Below are 22,104 nucleotides of genomic sequence, written 5' to 3'. Positions count from 1 at the left end.
GGCACCATGGTGGCGCCACTCCAGGGGGCGCCCAGCCAACCCGCCGAGTGTTGCTAGGGTAAAAGTTTCTCCGACGGCTGTGCATGCAGCACGCACACACCTAACTGGAATGGATATGAGCAATCACTTGAAGAAGAACCCCTGTTCTATAGGACCCTGTAGCGGGGTGGTTACCCGCTCCTGCCCTTCGGGGTGGAAAACAGCCCAGGAAAGGGCTATGGCTGGGGCAAGAAGCCTGGGCTGATTAGGGAAGGTAGGCTCAGCTGTGGCCAAGCCCCAATCTGGGCCAGCTGGCCCCTATAAGAGGCAGGGAGCTAGGAACCCAGTCAGTCTCCCTCTGCCTGTAGAGGGAGAAGGGCCTGGCTGCAGGGAGCTAGCAATAGGGTACCTGAGTGGAGCAGGGCTGGGGAAAGGCAGAGGAGCTGGGGAGCTCCAGCCTGGAAAGCCCCAGGCTGTGGCCTAGCATTGGGCTAACAGGTATTGGGGGTTGCAGAGGACAGCCCAGGGGTAGGCCAAGGCAGCAGGTCCAAACCCAACCTTGCCAGCGATGAGTAGGCTGATACTGCAGTCTGCCCCAGGGCGTGGGGCTAGATGATGACTGGCAGTAGCCTTATACTGAGATGAGGTGGGGCTAGTGGGTGGGGGTTCCCTGGGGAGGGGAGATCCAATGAGAAAGGGGTTACTGCCAGGGGGCAGCACCCCAGATAAAGGGGCACCTGGTCCTGGGAGGGACATGGGAGCAAGTGGTAGCAGATCACCGGCCTGCAGAGGGCACTCCTGGCTGGAAATCAAACTAATTCCCTGAGAGACCAGCAGGAGGCACTGCAGGGGTGAGTCCCCCCACTTACAGACCCCATGAACTGCACAAAAACATATTCTTAAAAAATATAGGATTGAGGGAGGGGGTGGAGGGAATTTCTGCAAGAAAACATTCATCTTACCAGTAGAAAACTAGACTAGGAGAAAACTAGAAAACACAGTATGGGATAGGCAAAAACTATATTGTTGTGTTTAATATCAGCAGCACAGGAAAATTACTCAGTTAGACTGTGCTTTTACCAATACTGTCATTATTCATTACCACTGAGGCCCATGTCCCCAGGCAGGAAGGAGCCTGGTTAGGGCCAATGGTAAATTAATTCCTTGAAATGGAATGGAGAAGATTCATGCTGAAGTTAATGCAATCAGCGCAAGGCTCCAAAATAGAAAACCATGACTTAGGCCTTGACTACGCTACAGAGTTTTGTCAACAAAAATTATGTCGGGACTGAAAAAGCACTATAATAAAAATTGATATTGTATATTCACACTCACCCCCTCTGTGGCGGAGCGTGTCCACAGTTGGGACACTACCATGGGCAGTGTGAGCAATGCACTGTGGGTATCTATTCTACAGGCCAGATCGACTCCTTCTGTTGCTAGATCTTGTGGGAAGACAGAGCAGATGACAGTGCATCTTGGACCAGACTCCATGTCCCAGAATGCATTGTTTTCTGTCCCAGCATTTCATGGGCTTCTGACTTTCTTTCACAGCATTTTTCAGCAGCCCTTCTTTGCTCTGCACCCGGGCATCTTTGAGAGAAGGGATGGATCCCACATTGCTCCTCTATGCTCTGAGAACAGTCATGAAGACATCACAGATGGCAGTGCAGTTAATCACAAAGTTCCTAACTGAAGAAGCTTCCCAATTGCCTGACATCCTGTGTGATATGGATAGGAGCAACTTTAGATTGCTTTTGGCATTCACAGAACAGCTGCAGACAGTGAACCATTGCTTTTGGGCTTGGGAAACAAGCACAGAATGGTGCGAGCATATCATCATGCAGGTGTGAGATGACGAGCAGGGGCTATAGAACTTTCTGATGGGGAAAGCCACCTTCCTGGAACAGTATGCAGAGCTCACCCCAGCACTACGGTGGAAGGACACCAGAATGAGAGCTGCCTTATTGATAGAGAAGCGCATGGCAATCGCTGTGTGGAAGCTGGTGACTCCAGATTGCTACCAGTCAATCACGAATCAATTTGGAGTCAGGAAGTTGACCATTGGGGCTGCATTAATGCAAGTGTGCAGGGCAATTAATCGCATCCTGCTACGAAGGACCATGACTTTGGGAAATGTGCATGAAATCATGGATGACTTTTCAGAAATGAGTTTCCCTAACTGTGGAGGGGTGATAGGTGGCACACACATTCCAATTTTGGCACCAGACCACCTTGCGATGGAGTACATAAATAGGAAGGGGGACTTCTCCATGGTGTTGCAGGTGCTTGTGGAGCACTATGGGCATTTAAGGTGCCTGACACACATATCTTCAGGAACACCAGACTGTATAGAAAGCTACAAGTGGGGACTTTCTTTCCAAACCAGAAGATTACAGTGGGGGATGTTGAAATGCCCATAGTGATCCTGGGAGACCCAGCATGCCCCTTACAGCCATGGCTCATGAAACCTTACATCGGAAACCTGGACAGCAGCAAGAAGCGGTTCGACTACAGGCTGAGTAGGTGACGGATGACAGTGGAATGTGCCTTTGGCAGATTAAAGGCGCACCGATGATATCTTTATGGCAGGCTAGACCTCAATAAGGATAATATTCCCGTGGCCATAGCCACGTGTTTCACGTTACATAATCTTTGTGAAGCTAAGGGTGAAAGGATTGCTTTGAAAATGAGGACCAGTAATGTATATCTCTGTGGCTGGTGCTGCAATGTTACATTACATGTAGTTTTCCTAGGAAGCAATGGTGAAGTTTGGGGCCTTCTATTCCAGTACACAAATGATTAAACTGCCTGTGCATGTATTCGTAGTGCCTGCTATCTCAATTTGTAGGAAAAAAATAAAGATGAGTTACCATTCAAAAACTTTGCTTTTATTGCGTGCACGCACGCACACACACACACACAGAGTGGGAAAGTGGGAAAGGAGGTACCAGGGAAGGGCAGACTTTCAGAGCTGCGTGTAGGTCCAGCTACCATTCTGAAAGTTGTCCAAGGGGGTGGAGTGAAAGGGAAATTGAGAAGTCCCAGAAAGCAGAAAGGATGGTACAGGCTGAGTTTTTTGGCGGGGAGAGGGACATGGAAAAGAGTTCTGAATGTGCTGCCAGGGAGAGCGGGCATGCATCTGCTCAGTCTGCAGCATTATTAAAGACTTCAGCATCTGCGTTTGCTCCTCCAGGACATTAACATCTGCCCAGTAGTGTCCTTAACAAACTCCTGATTTTCTTTTCTGTCCTGCCTTTCAGCATCCCTCCACTCCTTGTGTTCCCTTTTTGTCTGCATTGGAGAAGTGCAGTACCTCCGGGAACATGTCATCTTTGCTCTGTCTTGGGCACTTTCTTATCTGGCAGAGATGCTCAGCTGGTGTATTTGGCATGTTCCTCAAGGCCAGATCTGCCAAAGCACAAGGAACAATACATAGAAGCAGGATTGTTAAATTCACGCACAGTATTGAAACATTTCAGTAAAATACACCTTTGGTAACATAACAATCACGTTCTCACTGATCCTTGGCAAGTACACATCTCGGTGAACACCCAAAACATGGTGAGTGGTGTCTGGGGTGGTGGGGAAAGAGTGCTTTATACAGAGAAAAGAGCACTCTGCCAGGGTTGCGCTACAGCCAACTAGGGAAAAAATTCTAAAATTCTCCCACACTTTTCCACAGGCAGGGGTCATTGTAGCAGATATCTGAGTCACTGCTGGGGGTAAGCAGGGAAGCGAGGGTACATCTGCTACACGTGGCTTGAGACTGGCTAGACACCTCCAGAGCGGTGAACAGTTTCTGGCTGCCTGCCCCACCGGGCGACCCAGCCAGGAGCTCCACATCATCATCTAACTCCACCTCGTCATCAATGACTTCATCCTCTAGGTTAGGTCCTCTTTCCACCATCTCTAGGCCCACCGAAGTATCCACAGCGCTTTTGGCAGTGGAGGTGGGGTCGCCACCAAGGATAGTGTCCAGCTCCTGCTAGAACGGTGATTTGCCTCCATTGCCTTATGATGCACCTGCCTCAGCTCCTTTATCTTCACTCTGCATTGCAGCGTGTCTCGATCATAGCCCTTATCGCACAAGCCTCAAGAAATCTGCCCTTAGGTATCAAAATTCCTATGGCTCAAGCACAGCTGGGACTGCACAGCCTCCTCTCCTCATATACTGAGCAGATCCAACAGCTCCACAGTGGTCCAAGCGGGAGAGTGTTTGCTGTGATAAGACCCCATGGTCCCCTGGGAAAATGCAATGAGACCTCTCCACGGGGAGCCAACAGGAAGGAAATTTCAAACATTCCCAGGGTTTCTAAGGGGGAGGAGCAGATGGTTGTTTACCCTGACTGCAGGGCAGTGGACCTCAAACTGCTGACCAGAGCAGTTAGGATGGGCATTGTGGGATACCTCTTGGAGGCCAATTAAAGCAATACAATCAAGCGTGGCATCTATATTGGCACTTTGTTGACAAAAATTTTGCACAAAAAAACTTTATGTCTCTCAGGGTGGTTTTATTTTGTCACCAAAAGGGTGTTTTTGCTGGCAAAAGTCGCATCGCAGAGCGTACGTATTCACTGTTTTGTTAACAAAAGCTGCCTTTTGTTGACAAAACTCTGTAGCATAGATAAGGCGTATGTCTAGTCTACCACTTTTGTCAGTATAACTTCTGTTGCTCAGGGGTGTGAAAAAAACACTCCCCCTGAGTGACATAAGTTACATGGACATAAGCACCATTGTAGATAGCTTCTCCTGTTGACACAGCTACTGCTGCTCATTGGGAGTCATTTAATTATGTCAAAGGAAGCGCTCTCTCTCATCAGCATAGAGTGGCTATTCAAGAGATTTTACAGCTGCATCGGTACAGCTGTGCCACTGTCAGCTCTCTAGTATAGACATGGGCCTATGTCCCTTTATCATTCTACTGTCACTCCTTCTGACCATCTGTAGCAGATCATCAGTGAATAAATCAGGAAGTGACAAACATTTTCCAAGCAATTTTCTGTGGGGATTAAATCTAATTTTGTCATTTGGATTTTAGAAGTTACATATATTTTCAGGGTTAACCATAAAAATAAAGTCACTATCTAAGATGCATGTGATGTGCACCCTGTAAATATGGTCAATTCTATGATAAAGAACTATACCAGTTTTCTGAGTTTTAATTTTCTGCACATTCTGTTTAGCATGCAATTTTTCCTAAAGAAACAACGCTGTGCAAGAAACTGAAGCTTTCTGTACAAGAAGATCCTTTCCCTGTGCATGAAATTCATTGGAATATTGAAAGCCTTATTGTACCAGTTATGTTTATCAAAACCCATTAGAAGTGAGATGCAATCCTTTTGGCTGGCTCACACTTCACATATCTTCAAAAGATACCTTTTGAAGTATCAGAAAAACATTTGGAATGATGAAATATGCAGAAGAAAGTAAAAATAAAGTATATGGCATGGGATACTGAAATCAACTGTTTGGTAGACGGGGCGGTGCAAGGAAGTTTCGCGCCCTAGGCGAAACTTCCACCTTGTGCCCCCCCCAGCTCTGCAGCAGCTGCCTGCCCCCCCGAATTCCTCCACACCCCACGGCAGCTCCCCACCCCCTGGCCCGAGGAGGCCTGTGGTACCTCCCCACCCCAACTCACCTCTGCTCCACATCCTCTCCAAGCAGGACTGCGCAGTGGAACCCCTGGGCTGGCAGCTGCCGGCAGTGGCGCGCTGACCCAGGGGACCCCCTGGGCTGCCGGTGGCACGCCAGGGCCGCCCAGAGGATTCCAGGGGCCTGGGGTCTTCGGCAGCGGGGGGCCCTTCCGCTCCAGGACCCACTGCTGAAGTACCCCGGAGACCTGCCGCGGGGCCCCTCCACCGCCGAATTGCTGCTGAAACGGGACCAGCTGCCGAAGTGCAGCCAAGTCTTCAGCGGTAATTCGGTGGCGGAGGGCCCCCGCTGCGGGTCTCCAGGGCACTTCGCTGGCGGGTGCCGGAGTGGAAGGCTCCCCCGCTGCCCAATTACCACCGAAGACCGAGCTGCACGTCAGCAGCGGGTCCTGCTTTGGTGGTAATTCACCGGGGGGGGGGTCCTTCCGCCCCAGAGTGGAAGGACTCCCCCCGCTGGCGAAGACCGGGAGCAGAAGAAGCTCCGGGCCCCGGGCCCCGCGAGAGTTTTCTGGGTCTCCCAGAGCGAGTGAAGGACCCCGCTCCAGGGGCTCCGAAAAACACTCGTGGGGTCCCCTGCAGGGCCCGAGGCAAATTGTTGCTCTGTCCCCCCATCTGGGCGGCTCTGCAGCACGCTGACCCAGGGGACCCCCTGGGCTGCTGGATGCCGCAGCAGCGCACTGACCCAGGGGACCCCCTGGGCTGACGGATGCGATGGCAGTGCACTGACCCAGGGGACACCCTGGGCTGCCCGCTGCTGATGCCGCCGGCAGCTCAGACTCCCTCTCCATCCCAGCAGCAGCGGGCCGCTCAACCACTTAAAAAAAAATTTGGTGGAGCTGCTTTTTGGTGCCCCCAAATCTTGGCGCCCTAGGCAACCACCTAGTCCGCCTAAATGATTGCACCGGCCCTGTTGGTAGACATGACTATACAACTAGGACTAGATACTATAAGCTGAAGAATGACAATGTGTAAGAATGCTAATAAGGACTGTAATATCTCTAGACAAAGCCTCCATATCCAGCAAGCTAGCAAAAGTAGAACAAGTTCCAAAAGCTGGAAGCTGAAGCTAGATACATTCAGACCGGAAATAAGGTGTGATTTTTTTAACGGTGGGGTAGTTAACCTCTGTAACAACTTACCAAGTGTTGTGGTGGATTCTCCATCTCTGGCAATTTTTAAATCAAGAGTGGATGTTCTTCTAAAAGATACGCTCTAGTTCAACAACAATTCAGGAAAGTCCTGTGATCTACGTTATGCAGGAGGTCAGATGAATCCCACTTTAGTGTTTCATAGAACAAAAGGACACTTACGAATCCAGTTGATCTGGACGTGAAGGTTTTTTTTCTTTATGTTGAGAACACAGGAGATATTGGAATTATTTGTTATGAGTATTTGTACAGTAGTTTATCTATTTGATATTATTCTGAATATATGGAGTTAGACCAGCGGCGGCTCCAGGTACCAGTGTTCCAAGCGTGTGCCTGGGTTGGCAAGCCACGGGGGTGGGGGGGAAGGGGGAAGGGAGTGGCCTGCCAGTCCCTGTGAGGGCAGCAGTCAGGCAGCCTTTGGCAGTGTGCCTGTAGGAGGGCGACGGTCCTGTGGATTTGGCAGCAATTCGGCGGTGGGTACACTGAATCTGCAAGACCAGGGACCTCCCACAGGCAAGCCACCGAAGGCAGCCTGCCTGCCGTGCTTGGGGTGGCAAAAACGCTAGAGCCGCCCCTGACTTAGATCAAAAGTGCCTGTTAGGAAGAGCAAGCAGGAAATGAAACAATGGTCATAGATAGGACACATACAAGAAAACAACTTCAAGGGACTAAGGGAACAATGGCTGGACTATTTAGTGGCAAGATGCTGTTCCCAGGCTCCAATTCCCAACCATTTTACCAAGGCCACATCCTAGAGATCAAGTGGCCCAAGACCAGTTAAGGGACCCTTCTGGAGAAAGAAAGAGGAGGTGAGTTGCCAGCAGCTACTTGAGGGGTGATGCTGACAGACAGAGAGAGAGCCTGAGAATGCCTTTTTTGGTGGTGCCTAGAACAGGTCCAAGCAGAGCGGTCCCATCCATAGGATGGATCAGGGCAACAGCTCCGGACCCTGTGGTTTGTGGGGCCTCGCGCTTCAGGGGGACGCAGGGTCCAGAGCGGCCTGGGATGTTAGCAGGGGGCCTTAGCCAGCAGCAGGGAGCAACCCAGCCCCAGCCCACTCTACTCCACTGGCTCCAGGCATCGCTCGGGGGGAGGATGTGGAAGCGAGAGGCAGGGTGGGGGTGGGAGCTTGGGGGAGGGGTGGAATGGGCGTGGGGAGGGGGCAGAACAGGAGCAGGCTGGGGCCAGTTTCTCGCTGCTGCCAGCACCAGGCTCCCCGCTACTTCCCCAGGCCACGCTGCACCCAGAGCCATCCTGTTCATAGGGTGGACCAGGGCAAACGCTCAAGACCCTGCACTTTGGGGGACCATGGGCACCACGGACCACTATAAGTCGCCACCTATGCAGATATCTGGGTTAAGCAGAACCTTCCTAAACTTTCAAGGAAAAGATAAAGTTTATGCAAGACCAGATAAGTATAGACTTTTATTGTGTTAACCTTTTTCTCAAAATGATACTTACATTTGTTTTAAAGCAGCTGGTTTGATTCACTTCAATCAGCCACTGGCCACATACTTCTGGAGGGAAATTTCTTACAAGCGTCAAACACTGTTAGGCCTGTTGATTTGGCATGGTTGCTAAACAAGGGGCTGTTTAAGGGTGGTAGGATCACATGTTTTCATCCAGGGAGGGGCGAAGGTAGTGAATCTTGTCACATGAGAAGTGCAGTTGAGACAGCAAAGGGGTTTAAGGCACAGCTCACTTTGTACCCATCATACCTTGTGTCCTGTGTTCTCTCTAAGCTGTACAGTGGCGCAGCCGCTCAAGAGTCAATGAAGTGCCATGCACTCGATTAGCAGAGCTGTGCACATCCGGCAACGTGTGTTCGGGTGCCCCTCTCTCCACTGCTCTGCAGCAGTGTTGCTCCTGCCCTCTGCCTTGGAGCTTCTGGGCAGCTGCTCCCAGGAGCCTCCTGCTTGCTGTGCAGAGCGGAATGGGGTGAAGTGGGGGTACTGATGTCAGGGTGTTCCCCTCCTCCCATCTCCCCCCATCCATGTACCCCATCAGAGCAGGGATTACGGGACAGGGCTCAGGAGCAGGAGGGCTGCTGGCAGCTGCTGCTGTCTGAACAATGAGCATTCTGGTGAGTGTTACTGTGCTTAAAGAGACAGTGCACGGTCTCTCATAGACTTCCCCAGCAGCCAGCACACACACACTCACACACACTGTGTCTCTATCTGTCTCACATACACACAGTCTCTGTGTCTCTCTCACAATACACACTCTGAGTCTCTCTTACACATACACATACTGTCTCACAAACACTCTCTCACACATCTCTGTGTCTCTCTCATACACAGTCTGTCTCTCACACACACACAGTCTGTCTTGCACACTTAGACACACACACTGTCTCTTTCACAATCAGCTCCCAACACATAGTGTTATTGTTGTTGTTTTTGTTACTTCTGGTACTTCCTGTAATGCGCATATATTCACTGTAATTTTATTTTTTCAAAGTGCTATTTTAAGTTTTTTTGACTGATCTACGCATTTCATAATTTGATTTCTCTCTTATGCTTTATTTTTTGAGTAGTGAGTTCTAAAATGCCTAACCTGTCCTGGACAGAGTCATTATCCCCATGGTAACTTTTTAAAAATATATATTATATCCGGTCTTTTGTTTCTACTGATGGTGCACATCACCTCGATATTGGTGCACATAAAATTCACTCTGCACATGGTTGGAAAAATTAGAGGGAATGTTGCTTGTGTTCTCTTAAGAACAGCCATACTGGATCAGACCAGTGGTCCATCCAGCCCAGAATCCCAACTTCCGATAGTGGCTAGTTCCAGGTGCTCCTGAGGGAATGACCAGCACAGTCAATCATTAAGTGATCCATCCTGTTGTCCACTCCCAGCTTCCAGCAGTGAAGCTAGGGACACTTAGAGAAAGGTTTTGCATCCCTGACCATCCTGGCTAATAGCCATTGTTGGACCCATCCTTCATGAACTTATCTACTTCTTTTTTGAACCCTCATAGTTTTGGCCTTCACAACATCCCCTGGCAATGAGTTCCACAGGTTTACTGTGCATTGTGTGAAGTACTTCCTTTTGTTTTAAACCTGCTGCCTATTAATTTCATAGGGTGACCCCTAGTTCTTTTGTTATGTGAAGGCGTAAATAACATTGCCTTATTCCCTTTCTCCACACCAGTCAAGATTTTATAGACCTCTATTATATCTCCTTAGTCATCTCTTTTCCAAGCTGAAAAGTCCGTCTTTTTAACCTTTCCATAGGGAAACTGCTCCATACCCCTAATCATTTTTGTTGCTCTTCTCTGTACCTTCTACAATTCTAATATATCTTTTTTGAGATGGGGTGACCAGATCTGCATGCAGTAATCAAGATGTGGGTGTACCATGGATCTACACAAAGATATTATGATATTTTCTGTCTTACTCTGTACCCCTTTTTTGACTGCTGCTGCACATTGAGTGGATGTTTTCAGAGAACTATCCATGATGACTCCAAGATCTCTTTATTGGATGGTAAAAGCTAACTTAGACCCCATCATTTTGTATGTATAGTTGGAATTATGTTTTCCAATGTACATTATTCTGCATTTATCAACATTGAATTTCATTTGCCATTTTGTTGCCCAGTCACCCAGTTTTGTGAGATTCCTTTGTAGCTCTTCAGTGTGCTTTGGACTTGCCTATCTTAAGTAGTTTTGTAACATCTGCAAATTTTGCCACCTTACTGTTTACCCTTTTTCCCAGATCATTTATGAATATATTGAACAGCACTGGTCCCAGTACAGACCTCTGAGGAGACACCTCTATTTACCTCTCTCCATTCTGAAAACTGACATTTATTCCTACCCTTTTTTTCCTATCTTTTAACCAGTTACTGATCCATGAGAGAACCTCCCTTCTTATCCCACGACAGCTTACTTTGCTTAAGAATCTTTGGTGAGGGACCTTATCAAAGGCTTTCTAAAAATCTGTATACAATACATCCACTGGATCACCATTGTCCATATTTGTTAACCCCTTCAAAGAATTCTAAAAGATTGGTGAGCCATGATTTCCTCTTCTACATATGAACAGGAGACTGAGATTAAGAGAGATACTGGAGAATTATTATTATTTATTATTTGCATTACCATAAAACCTAGGAGTTCTAATCAAGGACCAGGATCACATTGTGTGAAGTGTTCTACAAATAAGACCAAAAAGACAGTCCTTACCCCAAAGAGTTTATAACCGAAGTATAAAACAAGAAACAACAGACAGATGAGACACTAGAACCACTTAGTCTGCAAGCCCACCGACTATGCAGGTCAAAAGGAGCACCAGCCATGATCTGTAGCTACTAACCAGAGGGCCCAGAATCAGCATCCTAGAGGACAGAAGCAATGAGAAAAACAGATAGAAGAACAACAGAATCCTGTTTCCATTGAGAACTCTGTGCTACCCACAGATATTCTGCTCAGACAGTAAGTATCCATACCCGGGATTTTCACTGCAGATAGGTCCAGAACAGAGACTCATACTTTAAAGTCAGAAAGGACCATCATGAATGATCTTGTCTAACCGCCTGCAAATTGCAGGCCACAGAACCTCACATGATAACATGTAACTAATCTGCAACTGCTAGCAGCAAATATCTCCAATGACTGGTAATGGGACTCTAGATGGGGAATTCTTTCCCAGGTGTCTGGCTGGCAGGTCTTGCCCACACGCTCAGTGTCTAATTGATCACCATATTTAGAGTTGGAAAAGAATTTTCCCCTGGGTCAGACTGGCAAAGACCCCCCTCCCCTTTTTTTTGGCCTTCCTCTACAGCATGGGGGACAAGTCACTCACACATTTAAACATGCTTAATATTAGGGAAAGCAACTAAAAATAGAAATGTTTACCATTTATACTAGATGATTGTTTATTGTCAAAAACATTCAATGATTTTTAAAATGTGTTTTTGCTTCATTCTCACATTTCCTTGCCAAAATCTGTCTCATTGCTGGAAATGACAAGTAGAACATGTGACACAGGGATGCAGCAAGGCACTGTGGTAACTCCCCTAAAACACATTTTGGCCTCTCATTGCAATATTGCTAAGTTAATTAGTTCCATTTTCGGGCAGGTGGCTATTGCATCCACCTCACTGCAGCTGGGATTCAGGGTAATTAACTCTCCCTGCACATACATTTGACAGGCCTTTCCTGGGAGGTGGTGAGCATGCTCAGCTTTTCATCAGCCTGACCTTTGGGCATTAGCTAAGTAAACCCATGATCAGTGCCACAGTGACCAACTGCAGGGCAAGGCAGAGCACGGGGCCGCCACAACCCCGCTAGAAAGGCCAAAGGGGTGAGAGGCCCGGGGGCTGCTCAAGGGCGCCTATGCCCAAGGGAGTCCATCAGGGGGTACCGGCTGGCCGGGGGGTGGGGGCTGTAGCGACACACCCCGCGCGCGCCCAGCTCTGCGTGCCCAGCAACGCGGGCGGCACCTGCGCCCCGCCCAGGAAACGATTTTTTGACAGCGCCCCGGCGCTGAGCGCGCGAGGCCGGGGGCGGGGCCAGGCGCAGCAGCGACCCCGCCCGACGGGCTCTTTCTCCGGCCCGCGGGGGAGGCCGGAACGTTTGTGCTGCGGCTGCTGTTTCCGCCCGCCCCCTCGCCGCGCTCTTCCACCGGAAGGAAAGTCGGCGGCGCTGGGTCGGTTGGCGGGGAGTGCGCACGCCTGTCGCTCTCGCGGGGATGCCCGGGCGCTGGCGGTTCCTGAAAGGGGCGGCTCGGGCGCTGATGGGCACGTGCCCGGCTGAGGCCCGATTCCTAATGTAAGAGGCTGGCGCGCGCGCTGCCCTTTTCGGGGGGGGAGGGAAGAAGACCTACGAGATGGTGATTTGTGACGTAATGACGGTCCGGCAGCTTCGTGTTCAACCACCACGTGGCCTCGGGTCCTTGAAGCTTCCAGGGCCCGGGGCTGTGCGGTGGCTGCGCGAGCCCCACACGTGTGGGCCGAGACGCTTTTACGTCCCCTGCAGCAGGCTGACACCTGTCCACCCCCGCAGCCAGTGTCCGTCTGTCTTGCTGCCCCCTCCTGGCTTCCCATCTTCTCTCCACAATACTCCCGCACACAGGGCACAGGGGTGGCTGGGCCTGGAGCCGGTGCCTCCTGCTGCCCAAGCTTCAGTGACTGATCTGCAGGGAGGTGTCAGTTGGTCAGTAACCCTGTTCTTTTTCCTCCCCCAGGTGGTCGCTTCATTCTGAAAAAGGCAAGTTTAAACAGTTCAGTGGGTTTGGTTCTTTAAATCAGAGCCAGGCAGGCAAGCTCAACTCAGCTTTTCAACTGCTCAGAACACATGATGTGACTTTTAGAACATGATCACTTCTCCTCCTCCACTCTCAAAAACAGGGTAGTAGGGGAAATTCTTTATCAGAGGGCATTAGGAAATATTTTCCTTTGGTAGAATCTTCCTGTGGCTATCACTTGTGACTGATTTAATGTTATCCATAAAGGGATGCCGTGAAGCAGATGTGTGACCGTCTCTCCATGTTGCATCCATTCATATCAAGCCTGTATTTGGCCTTTCATCAGCTTGTTTTTATTCTAACACTATTATATTTTTAACTAAATCTCAGTCTTGGAAGAAGCTTGGCAACCTTTGACTTCAGTAGGGTTTTATGTTGACACAGGAATGTGCCTCATGGAGTTCCTTTCAGGAATGTGGTTCTCAGAATGTAAGATTTTGAAGAAAGATGGAATGTATTTTTCTGGTACAATCACCTATTGGACAGTGTCTTATTATATGTAACTGTACACCCAATACTATATGATTATTTTTTAACATTTTAGCATTTGGCTTCCTCTTGAGTTATTGATGAGTATGAAATGCAGAATCAAATTAATCATGTATCTAGTGCTGACGTAGGAACACTTCAAACAGAACGGTTTGAACAAAGTACTTGTACCTGAATAAGATTTTTAAAATGCTAGAGAAAAGGTTGCCATGCCCTTATCAATGCACAATTTACAGTATGCTATAAATTAGTGGCTTACTAGCTGTAATATATGTTCACCTCTAAAACATACTTACAGAGAGAAGTTCATTTAGGGTTTTACTGTGTTACCTTTATTCGTCTGTAGATAAAAAAACCGACAGAGAAAGAATATGCCCTTACTGTTTCCAGTTTCTGGTTCCTGATAACCACAGAGTACGTCTCAAACCCAAGATGAAACTGACTCCACGGATACAGAAACTTCTTAATCGGGAGGCAAAGAACCATAAACTCAATTTGAAACAGACAAAGCTTTTGAAAAAGTACAAGGATTCAAGAAGTGTTCTGGTAAGATTGCTATTCCAATTAACACGATAACTGGGTTTGTTCATTCCTGAAGCATTTATTTCCCTCAAAGAGAGAGGGAATAAAAGAAGATAGGAAGCTTTTCTGTTTAGAAATTGAGCTTGCAATCCATAAGATTCTTTCATCAAAACATAACAACGTTCTCTATGTAACTTTCCTATTGGGGTAACTTCTATTCAGGTACACCCCAAAGGAATTTTAAAACAAAAAAAACTGACTCTAGCAACAAGGAGATGAGAAAATGGCAGGTGGAAAAATCTCCAAACCTCAAACACATGGCTGCAAAAATGTACAGAAGCTGCAATCTGCAGCTCTAAGATTTAATCTAAAAAACAAACCACTTGTCTTTTTATTGTGAAGATCACTTTTTGTTGAGAACGTTCCCGATGTAAAGTGTACGGCTAGTCCACGTGTGCGGTTTTGCAGAAGTGTCTCCAGACAAACTAGCAGCAGCAAAGATGCTTGTCTTTTTTCACTCTCTTCACTCAAGACTGTTATGACCTGCAGAGCCTAACTGGGGCCAGGTAAATCCTAACATCATTAAGTAGAGGTAGGTTTTCCCCCACTTTAAAAAGAAAAAAAAGAAATCAAGCTGAAAAGCCTGTTAAAAGTTAAGATTCCAGCAGTTACACTAATTTGGCTGTGATGGACTTTTTTTTTGTGTATAAGCTGAATGTTACTGTTTATCATAAAATGTCTATGATAAAGCATACAGCACGTGTAACATAATCCCAGTTAAGGTTGCCATTGGAACATTAACTCTTTTGCCGAACTTCTTGTTGTCATCTTTATCCATTTGAGATATGTCTGCACAGTGTTTTGGAGCCTGTGGGAGCGAGCCTCTCACCCCAGATTGATAGACTTAGATAGTGGGGCTTGTACTAGTGCTCTGAAAATAGCTGTATAGACAGGACTTTGAAGCTGTGGCTCAGGCGCTGAAACCTAGGGAGTGCGGGGTGTTTCATACTCTGAGTCACACTTCGAATCTCTGTCTAGACATCTGTTTTTTGAGTACTAGTGAAAGCTCCGCTAGACCAAATCTGTCAGCCTGGGCAGGAATGCTCGCTCCCGTAGGCTGCAAAATGCTGTGTAGATATACTCATGGAAGCCTGAAGATTTCAAGGACAGCTATGCCTGGAGGAAACACTTGTCACCAGTCTCCTGTTTAGAAGTCTGTTGTGAAGCTGTGTATTTAAATGAGAGTAAATTATTTCTGGAAGAGATCAAAAGTTCATACACAAAGTGCTTAGTAACACATTAACACTGTCCCAGTTGCTTATATTTTGAGGGCGAGGTTATCCATAATGACAAGTAGTCTCACATGTCCGACAATGAGACCGTTTTTGTTAGTTTGTTTTTTTTTCTTTGTCATCATTTTTCAGATTGAGTGTGAACTGCCTGAGCAGCCTCTGATGTCTCCAAGAGGAAGCTCAAACAATCTTGGGTTGGGTGGCCATTTTGTGTGAAACTTCTCTGACCAGTGTTTAATATTCAGTACTGGATAGTTAGTCAATGACTTCTAGTTTGCTGAGTAGAAAGTGGAAATGATCCACTAAAAAGGAAGAATGAATAACGGGCTTCCCCTGTCTACAGGGTTAAAATATACATTTCTACCCCAGAGCACAGTGCTTTATCACCAATAAAAGGCACTTTACCCAGTGCCGCAAACCAGTGTGCATTAGGGGAGGTCTCAGAATGCTTTCTGGACTCGATATTTGCTTTCATTTACACCATATGTAAATGCAAAGTAACTTCATTAAAATAATGAAAATAGTCGTTAAGGGGCAAGGGAAGACACTTGTTAACACAAAATATTGTAAACAGTGCTAACACGTTTCACTTTACTGCATGATCTTCATTGTATTCCAGAATGATTAAAATGGAGAAGTGTTCAAGTTCTGAAGCTGTCATACAGAGTGTTAACTATATATATACACCTTTAATGTAGTGCTAGAGAGACATACAAATCTCTTAAAATAATTATGTAGACAGATGTCTGAATAAATGAAGACGGCACCCCGCTGGGCACAACATTGACTCTTCAGAGCACGTCCTGCTGTCAGATTGGACAGCTTTCTAAGAAACGAGGAAACTACTGGTTATAATTTCTTGTGCCAGAATGTGCAACAATAGAAATCTGAAGCACCAACAACACAAGATTGGGTTGAGGAAGTATCATAATTATTAACTAGTATCACTTATATGTCAAGGCTATAGGCACTTCAGATAGACACAGTACAAAACCAACAAAATGAAGGAAATTCCCTCCCCTCAAAATTTTAGTTTCCATTTGAAGGGCTCACAAACCACTATGAACTTGGAAGTTTTGCTTTTATTATTCACTGGCGTGATATTACAAATGTTTAGGATAGATCTGAGGAACTGTCATTTTAGACAGCTGATACTCAGTGTGTCTCTTCCTGTTCCAATAATGTGGGTGGTCTTACCCAAACAAACTTAAGTAATGAAACTAAGGAGTAGTTGGCAAGGTGTGTATGTATTGCTATGTGTAAACCCCTCCCCAAAAGAACCAAATGTTGATGTGCACTGTGACCTGCAGAGCCATAGCAGGTTTTTAAACAAAAATATACGTTTGTTTGTTAGCTGGACAGATTCTCAGGATGTAGCAGGCATCCATATAAATGTGAGTTTATAGTTTGTGGTCCATTCTAATCTCCATGCAATGTCCTTGAATTGGGATTTAGACATAGTAATAATACCGTCTGCTCTGTTTCAGACAGACTGACAGTCTCATTAAGATCAAGATTGACTTACATACTTACTGTGATTTGGTGTGCAATTTGCTACTTGGATTATGCTTGAAATGTTTCTGGTATTGTATACTTAAAATACTATCAGGAACTGACAGCTCCCAAAATTACCATTGTAGAGCCATATAAGCTCCTACTGTAGAAAATCACACATTAGGAGCAAGGTTGACTGAGACTTAAACCAACAAGCTGACAGGCTATGTTTACAAGACCTTTCTTAGCCATTAGCAATATTTTATATCTTGGTTTAAGCCTTCTGCTAACTTTGCAATTTGCATAAAATTACCTTATTCTATTTTGCAGAGTTCTAAAACTCCTAGAGGTATCATCTGTGCATCTTTTTTGCAGATATGTTTTATCAGTTAATGGAAGATCAGCTGTTAAAGAGATGTTTGCCTAAGTCATTTGTTCCCAAACTTTGGGTTGTAGACCACTAGTGGTCTTCTGTGGAGAGCTGGCAGGTCACATAGTTTTGATTCTCCTTGTTTCTAGCTGAATCCATTTAAAAAAAAAAAAAGCTAAAATAAATTAAAAAGCTTTCCTATTATTTTCTGTGAAAGCATTTGGTGTACTTGTAAGAGATGGTTTATGATGGGAGCAGTGTCTCAGACAGTCTCTCTGTTAATATATGGTTTTGCCCATTCAGCTGCTTCCCCTGTTGACCCCACTGAACTTTAGTAGATCCCCTCTAGTCCCACTCTCCGTGTGGTTCTCCTTCGCTCCATACCAATGGGCTACCTTGTTTCTTTTTATCAGTAGTGCATTTTTTTATTTTTGAAGATTTTGGATTTTTAGTATCATTTTCTCTGAAGACTCACCAAAAACGTGTTCCAGAGGGGTAGCCGTGTTAGTCTGTATCAGAAAAAACGAGGAGTCCTTGTGGCATCTTAGAGACTAACACATTTATTTGGGCATAAGCTTTCATGGGCTATAACCCACTTCATTGGTGCCACAAGGACTCCTCGTTGTTTTTGCAAAAAAGTGTTGTATATTCAAGTGTAAATTAAAAATGATTTTTAAAATACATTTTGATCATTTTCTGGTTTCTTGTATGTTTGTGGTGAAACATGAATCCCACTGAGGTACATTCAGAGTATTGTACTGTCAGCCACCTTTAATGTTGTCTAGTCTTTTTGTTGTTTTTCATGTTTCACTCCATGTGTTTGCAATTCAGAATTAAAAGTCCCCTGAAATTAGTTTCCAGGGGATTGGACTCATTTCTAGTCAGATCCTTGGGGATTTGACGGCTTAAGTGGTTTAAAGGAGAAAGCTAGATGTGGATTTGATGTTGCTTTTTATGTCTCTGCTTCACACAAATAAGTATTTAAGCAGCTTGATTCACTCTGTAATATTGAAGAGCAGTTTGGATAAGTCTAAAAGTATTAGTCAGGAATGCCTTGTACATTTAAATTGGGGAAGACTGACAGAAGAGCTAACATTTCCTTTCCTCTCTTCATAGTTGGTTACTTGCAACACATGCAACAAAACAACAAGACATCATGGTAAAAGCAGAGATTTTCTGGCAACAGCAACAAGCCATTCTGGTACTCCGAAGAGTAAACCAGACCCAAAGACTCTGATATCTGCAAACAAAATGACACCCTTAAACAGTAAATCTGGATCTACAAGCAAGAGTCCAGCATCAACTTCCAGGTGCCTATTTCCATTTTACCTAAAGAGGCAATAGTGAATAGGGCACAGGACTAGAAGTCAGGAAAGGGAGTTCAGACAAGTTATTTAGTAATCTCTCTGATAATAAATATTTTATCTATTATTAGGGATCTGAAATGGAAAATCAGTTGTGGTTTTTTTTTTTTAAATTGCAGAAATTCAAAGGGTCTAATAAAGAGTGACTAGGGGTAAAAAGTATCACTTCTGGGTGTTTTTAAAAAAAATAAACTTTAGCCTTAGTGTGAGATACCATTTGGGGTTTTATTTTCTAAGCATGTATGTAATTGTGTGCACAAACTCAGTACTTGCAAACATATTTGGGTAGTTGTGCTTCTCACAGCTCATTTTCACATGCAATGCATAAGTAACGTTTGCAGTTAAGTAATTGTGCACCTGAATTTTATGTACACAACCATTTTCAAAATCAGACCATAAAATTATATTATTCCTCCAGCCTCGCTTTTTAATAAGACATGTATCTGATTTTTGTTTTGCTTTTCAGAACATACATGTCTGGACATTCACCATCCAGTTCTTTCCCCAAGAGTCCTAAAAACACTAAATTTCATTTTGCTCAGCTAAAATGGTTGCTTAATCTTGAAGAAAAACAAAAGAGCCAGAAGAAGATGGACCTGAAAAACTTCTTGTCTTCACTCTGAAATAATGAATAATTACAATAGTCATGATAATGGTTACAATAGTAGTGGCTAAAATTGGGCCAATAAATGAACTAAATTAGTGGCTGCTTCATTGTTTTATACATTTAGAAACAATTTCTGTTAATACTGGTTTAATTTCTGGCTGTGCTAAGGCCTTCAGCATGTAGGGGAGATTTAAATACATTATTTGGAAACAGTCTCTGTACTTTTATATGGATATCCAGAGGATATTGCTTGAATAATAAGGTAATAAGCCAAGTCTTGGAAGCCTGAACTTGTTTCACAATCTTTAATGGCTCAGGAATTAAAAGCCAAAATCTGTTCTTGGACCAGATGGGCTTGTGCTGTAGCAATCAGTGTAATGATTTTTAAAATAGGATCATGTACCACAGTAGAATTTGCAGAGGATCTGCTTATCTCTAATTCTTTCCAGATATGTGCTGTGAATGGTGTGGGTTTGCTTGTGAGTTTTACTCAGAACTTTCTCTGTGACTGTGCAGATCTGTGACTAAAACTGATTTCCAAAAGAAATGTGTAGTCATCTTAATGAACTGACAAAGTAATTCTGAAACATTCCTTCTTAACGCTATTCAGTGGAAGTAAGTCTTATTCTGCAATTTCTGAAGTTGATGGCTTCAGTTTTCCATTTGGAAAAAAAATTAATTATTTTTTACATACAAATAGCTTTAAAACTAAAAATTTGTCTTTCTGTAAGTTATATAAAGTTACTTCCTTTCTGTTGCAGTTCTCATTCTTGTATTGGCACCAGTAAAGTGACAAATAAAATGATTTCATTTGTCCCTTGAACCCCTGAAGTGCATCTGGCTTTTTTAAAATCCAATTAAAGACCACTTTTCAACAAATACAAATTGGTATATTAAAAAAAAAACAACATTTCAGGGAGGGCAGAGCTTGTTGCAAATCTTAGTTTTAATTTTATACGGGCTGATAAGTGTGTAATATTCACATGAATCTTCTGGAAATGGATAATGTGGCTGAAATACATAGTAAAAGTGATTTTAGAAAGCCTTTCCTTCACTTTAGATTTAACTAAAATATATGTAGGGTCAATTTTTCTGGTAACTATGCTTTGACAATGCACTGTGCTGTTTTTCTTCGCTGTAGAGCTCTGTATTTATTTACATGGGCCGCTTGATGCCTAATTCTTTAGCTTTGTTGTGAAGAAAAATGTATATTGTAAAGCAGTATTTTAAAAGGGTCTGTGTTGTAAAAGCAAGGTATGTGCCACTTTTGGACGCTGTATGATTGAAACATGACTATTTCCATAATTTATATTGCCACTGTTAGACAATTGCAACAAATCTTATACAAAGTATGTCATGTAAGGTATCAATGGAAAAGTCACAATATATCAAATATGATTCTCCTTTTTCTCACCTATAACAATTTTACATTCAACACAAACACTTTGTCCAAATCATGGCAATGGCCATGGGTATTAAGATGACTCCCAGCTGTGCCAACTTCTTCATGGGCCCCATTAAGGAAGCATTTCTGGACAAATACACCATGAAACCAGTGAAATACCTGAGCTACATCAATGATATTTTCTCTGGACATACAACCTAAACTTCATCATAGAGTTCGACCACAATTTCAACAACCACTCCCCATTTTTTAAACTCTACAACACTCCCACATTAGCATCAACTTTCTGAACACCACAATCAGCTTCAGCCATAGACCCCTACAGGCAACTTTATACAAGAAACCTACAGTTCACACCTGCCTTCACAGATCCAGTAACCACCCCAAACACACCAAGAAATTTAGCTACAGCCAGACACTCAGATACCACAGAATATGCTCTGAGGAGAAAATCTGGGATATACACCTTAACACACTTAAAACTGCCTACACCAAACAAGGACACTGCACTAGAGAAGTAGATCATGTCCTGAAATGGGTCACTCAAATACCTCAAGAGAACCTGCTTCAACACAGAAATGAACTCCTCTGTGACAATTACAACCCATACTTGATGGGGACCTCATTGTAAAGAAATCTTTCCTGAACCCCCTCTGTTGGCCTTCAAATAACCCTCTCAGCCTCTCCAAGCTCATCATCAGAAGTAGTTCCACCTAGATCAGGATACACCAACTGAAAACCACCTGATCCTTCCAGAACAACAGATGCAAAACCTGCACTCGTCTCAACTGCTATGATGATCAATAATCCTCACAACATACCTTTCAAGATCGATGAGTCTTACACATGCCTATCACAATATATGGTATACCTCTTCCCGTGCACTAAATGCCCCAACAACAACTTTGTGTGTGAAATGAGACAATCAGTATGCTCCAAATGAACTCTCACAGACAAAAACACCCTATCACCTGTGTGTGAACACTTTTCACAATGAGATCACTCTATATCTGACTTCTCAATCCTCATCCTCAAAGGAAGCCTTCAAAAGACAAGCCTGGGAGTTTAAACTCATAACTTTCCTAGACACTAAAAATCATGGACTGAATATGGACACTGGATTTATGGTTTATTACAACAATTTGTAACCCACTAATCCCCTCCCAGCTATTTTTTCTCCCCCTCCCATTCTCCTATGACTGGAGAGGTGTTAACTGGCCGCTTCACCTTGAATAGCCCTTTGAAATGTGTGTTAACTACATGTGCTAAACATCTGTTCCACCTTGTACATTTCCCAGACCTAAAGCAAAGCTCATCCTAAGCTTGATAGCTTGTATCTTTCACCAATAGAAGTTAGTCCTGGCTATGACAACACTGCATATAAGAAAACAAAATGGTAACAGTAATCAGTTTGGTACAGCAATCATGCTTAAACTTTCTTCCATTTTGAGATAGTCCCAGTTTCAGCAATTATGGTCCCCATTTTAGGTACAGGGAATCTCTCAAACTGGTAAATCTGTCAAAAT

General features: G+C 44.6%; 2 protein-coding genes across 11 annotated transcripts in view; one reads left to right on the top strand and one right to left on the bottom strand.

The window, feature by feature from the left end:
• The window catches only part of FHOD3 (formin homology 2 domain containing 3), a 1,052,879-nt gene that overhangs the window by 147,199 nt on the left and 883,576 nt on the right, over positions 1–22,104 (bottom strand). The window lies entirely within an intron of this gene.
• RMP24 (ribonuclease MRP subunit p24) lies at positions 12,428–19,996 on the top strand. The gene is made up of 5 exons (XM_032764070.2): positions 12,428–12,560; positions 12,976–12,998; positions 13,871–14,070; positions 18,319–18,512; positions 19,033–19,996. The coding sequence occupies exons 1-5, from the start codon at positions 12,481–12,483 to the stop codon at positions 19,187–19,189; spliced, it is 654 nt and encodes a 217-aa protein (XP_032619961.1). The 5' UTR covers positions 12,428–12,480; the 3' UTR covers positions 19,190–19,996.

The sequence above is a fragment of the Chelonoidis abingdonii genome, chromosome 2 (genome assembly GCF_003597395.2).
Source record: "Chelonoidis abingdonii isolate Lonesome George chromosome 2, CheloAbing_2.0, whole genome shotgun sequence".
Lineage (NCBI taxonomy): Eukaryota > Metazoa > Chordata > Testudines > Testudinidae > Chelonoidis > Chelonoidis abingdonii.
This window is presented reverse-complemented; position numbering and strand designations above follow the sequence as displayed.

Bases quoted from the DNA above. Each gene is read 5' to 3' on its own strand.
- RMP24 (XM_032764070.2), top strand. From the start codon at position 12,481: ATGCCCGGGCGCTGGCGGTTCCTGAAAGGGGCGGCTCGGGCGCTGATG. The intron at 12,999-13,870 runs GCAAGTTTAAAC...ATTCGTCTGTAG, and splicing joins GTCGCTTCATTCTGAAAAAG to ATAAAAAAACCGACAGAGAA. The intron at 18,513-19,032 runs GTGCCTATTTCC...TTTGCTTTTCAG, and splicing joins AGTCCAGCATCAACTTCCAG to AACATACATGTCTGGACATT.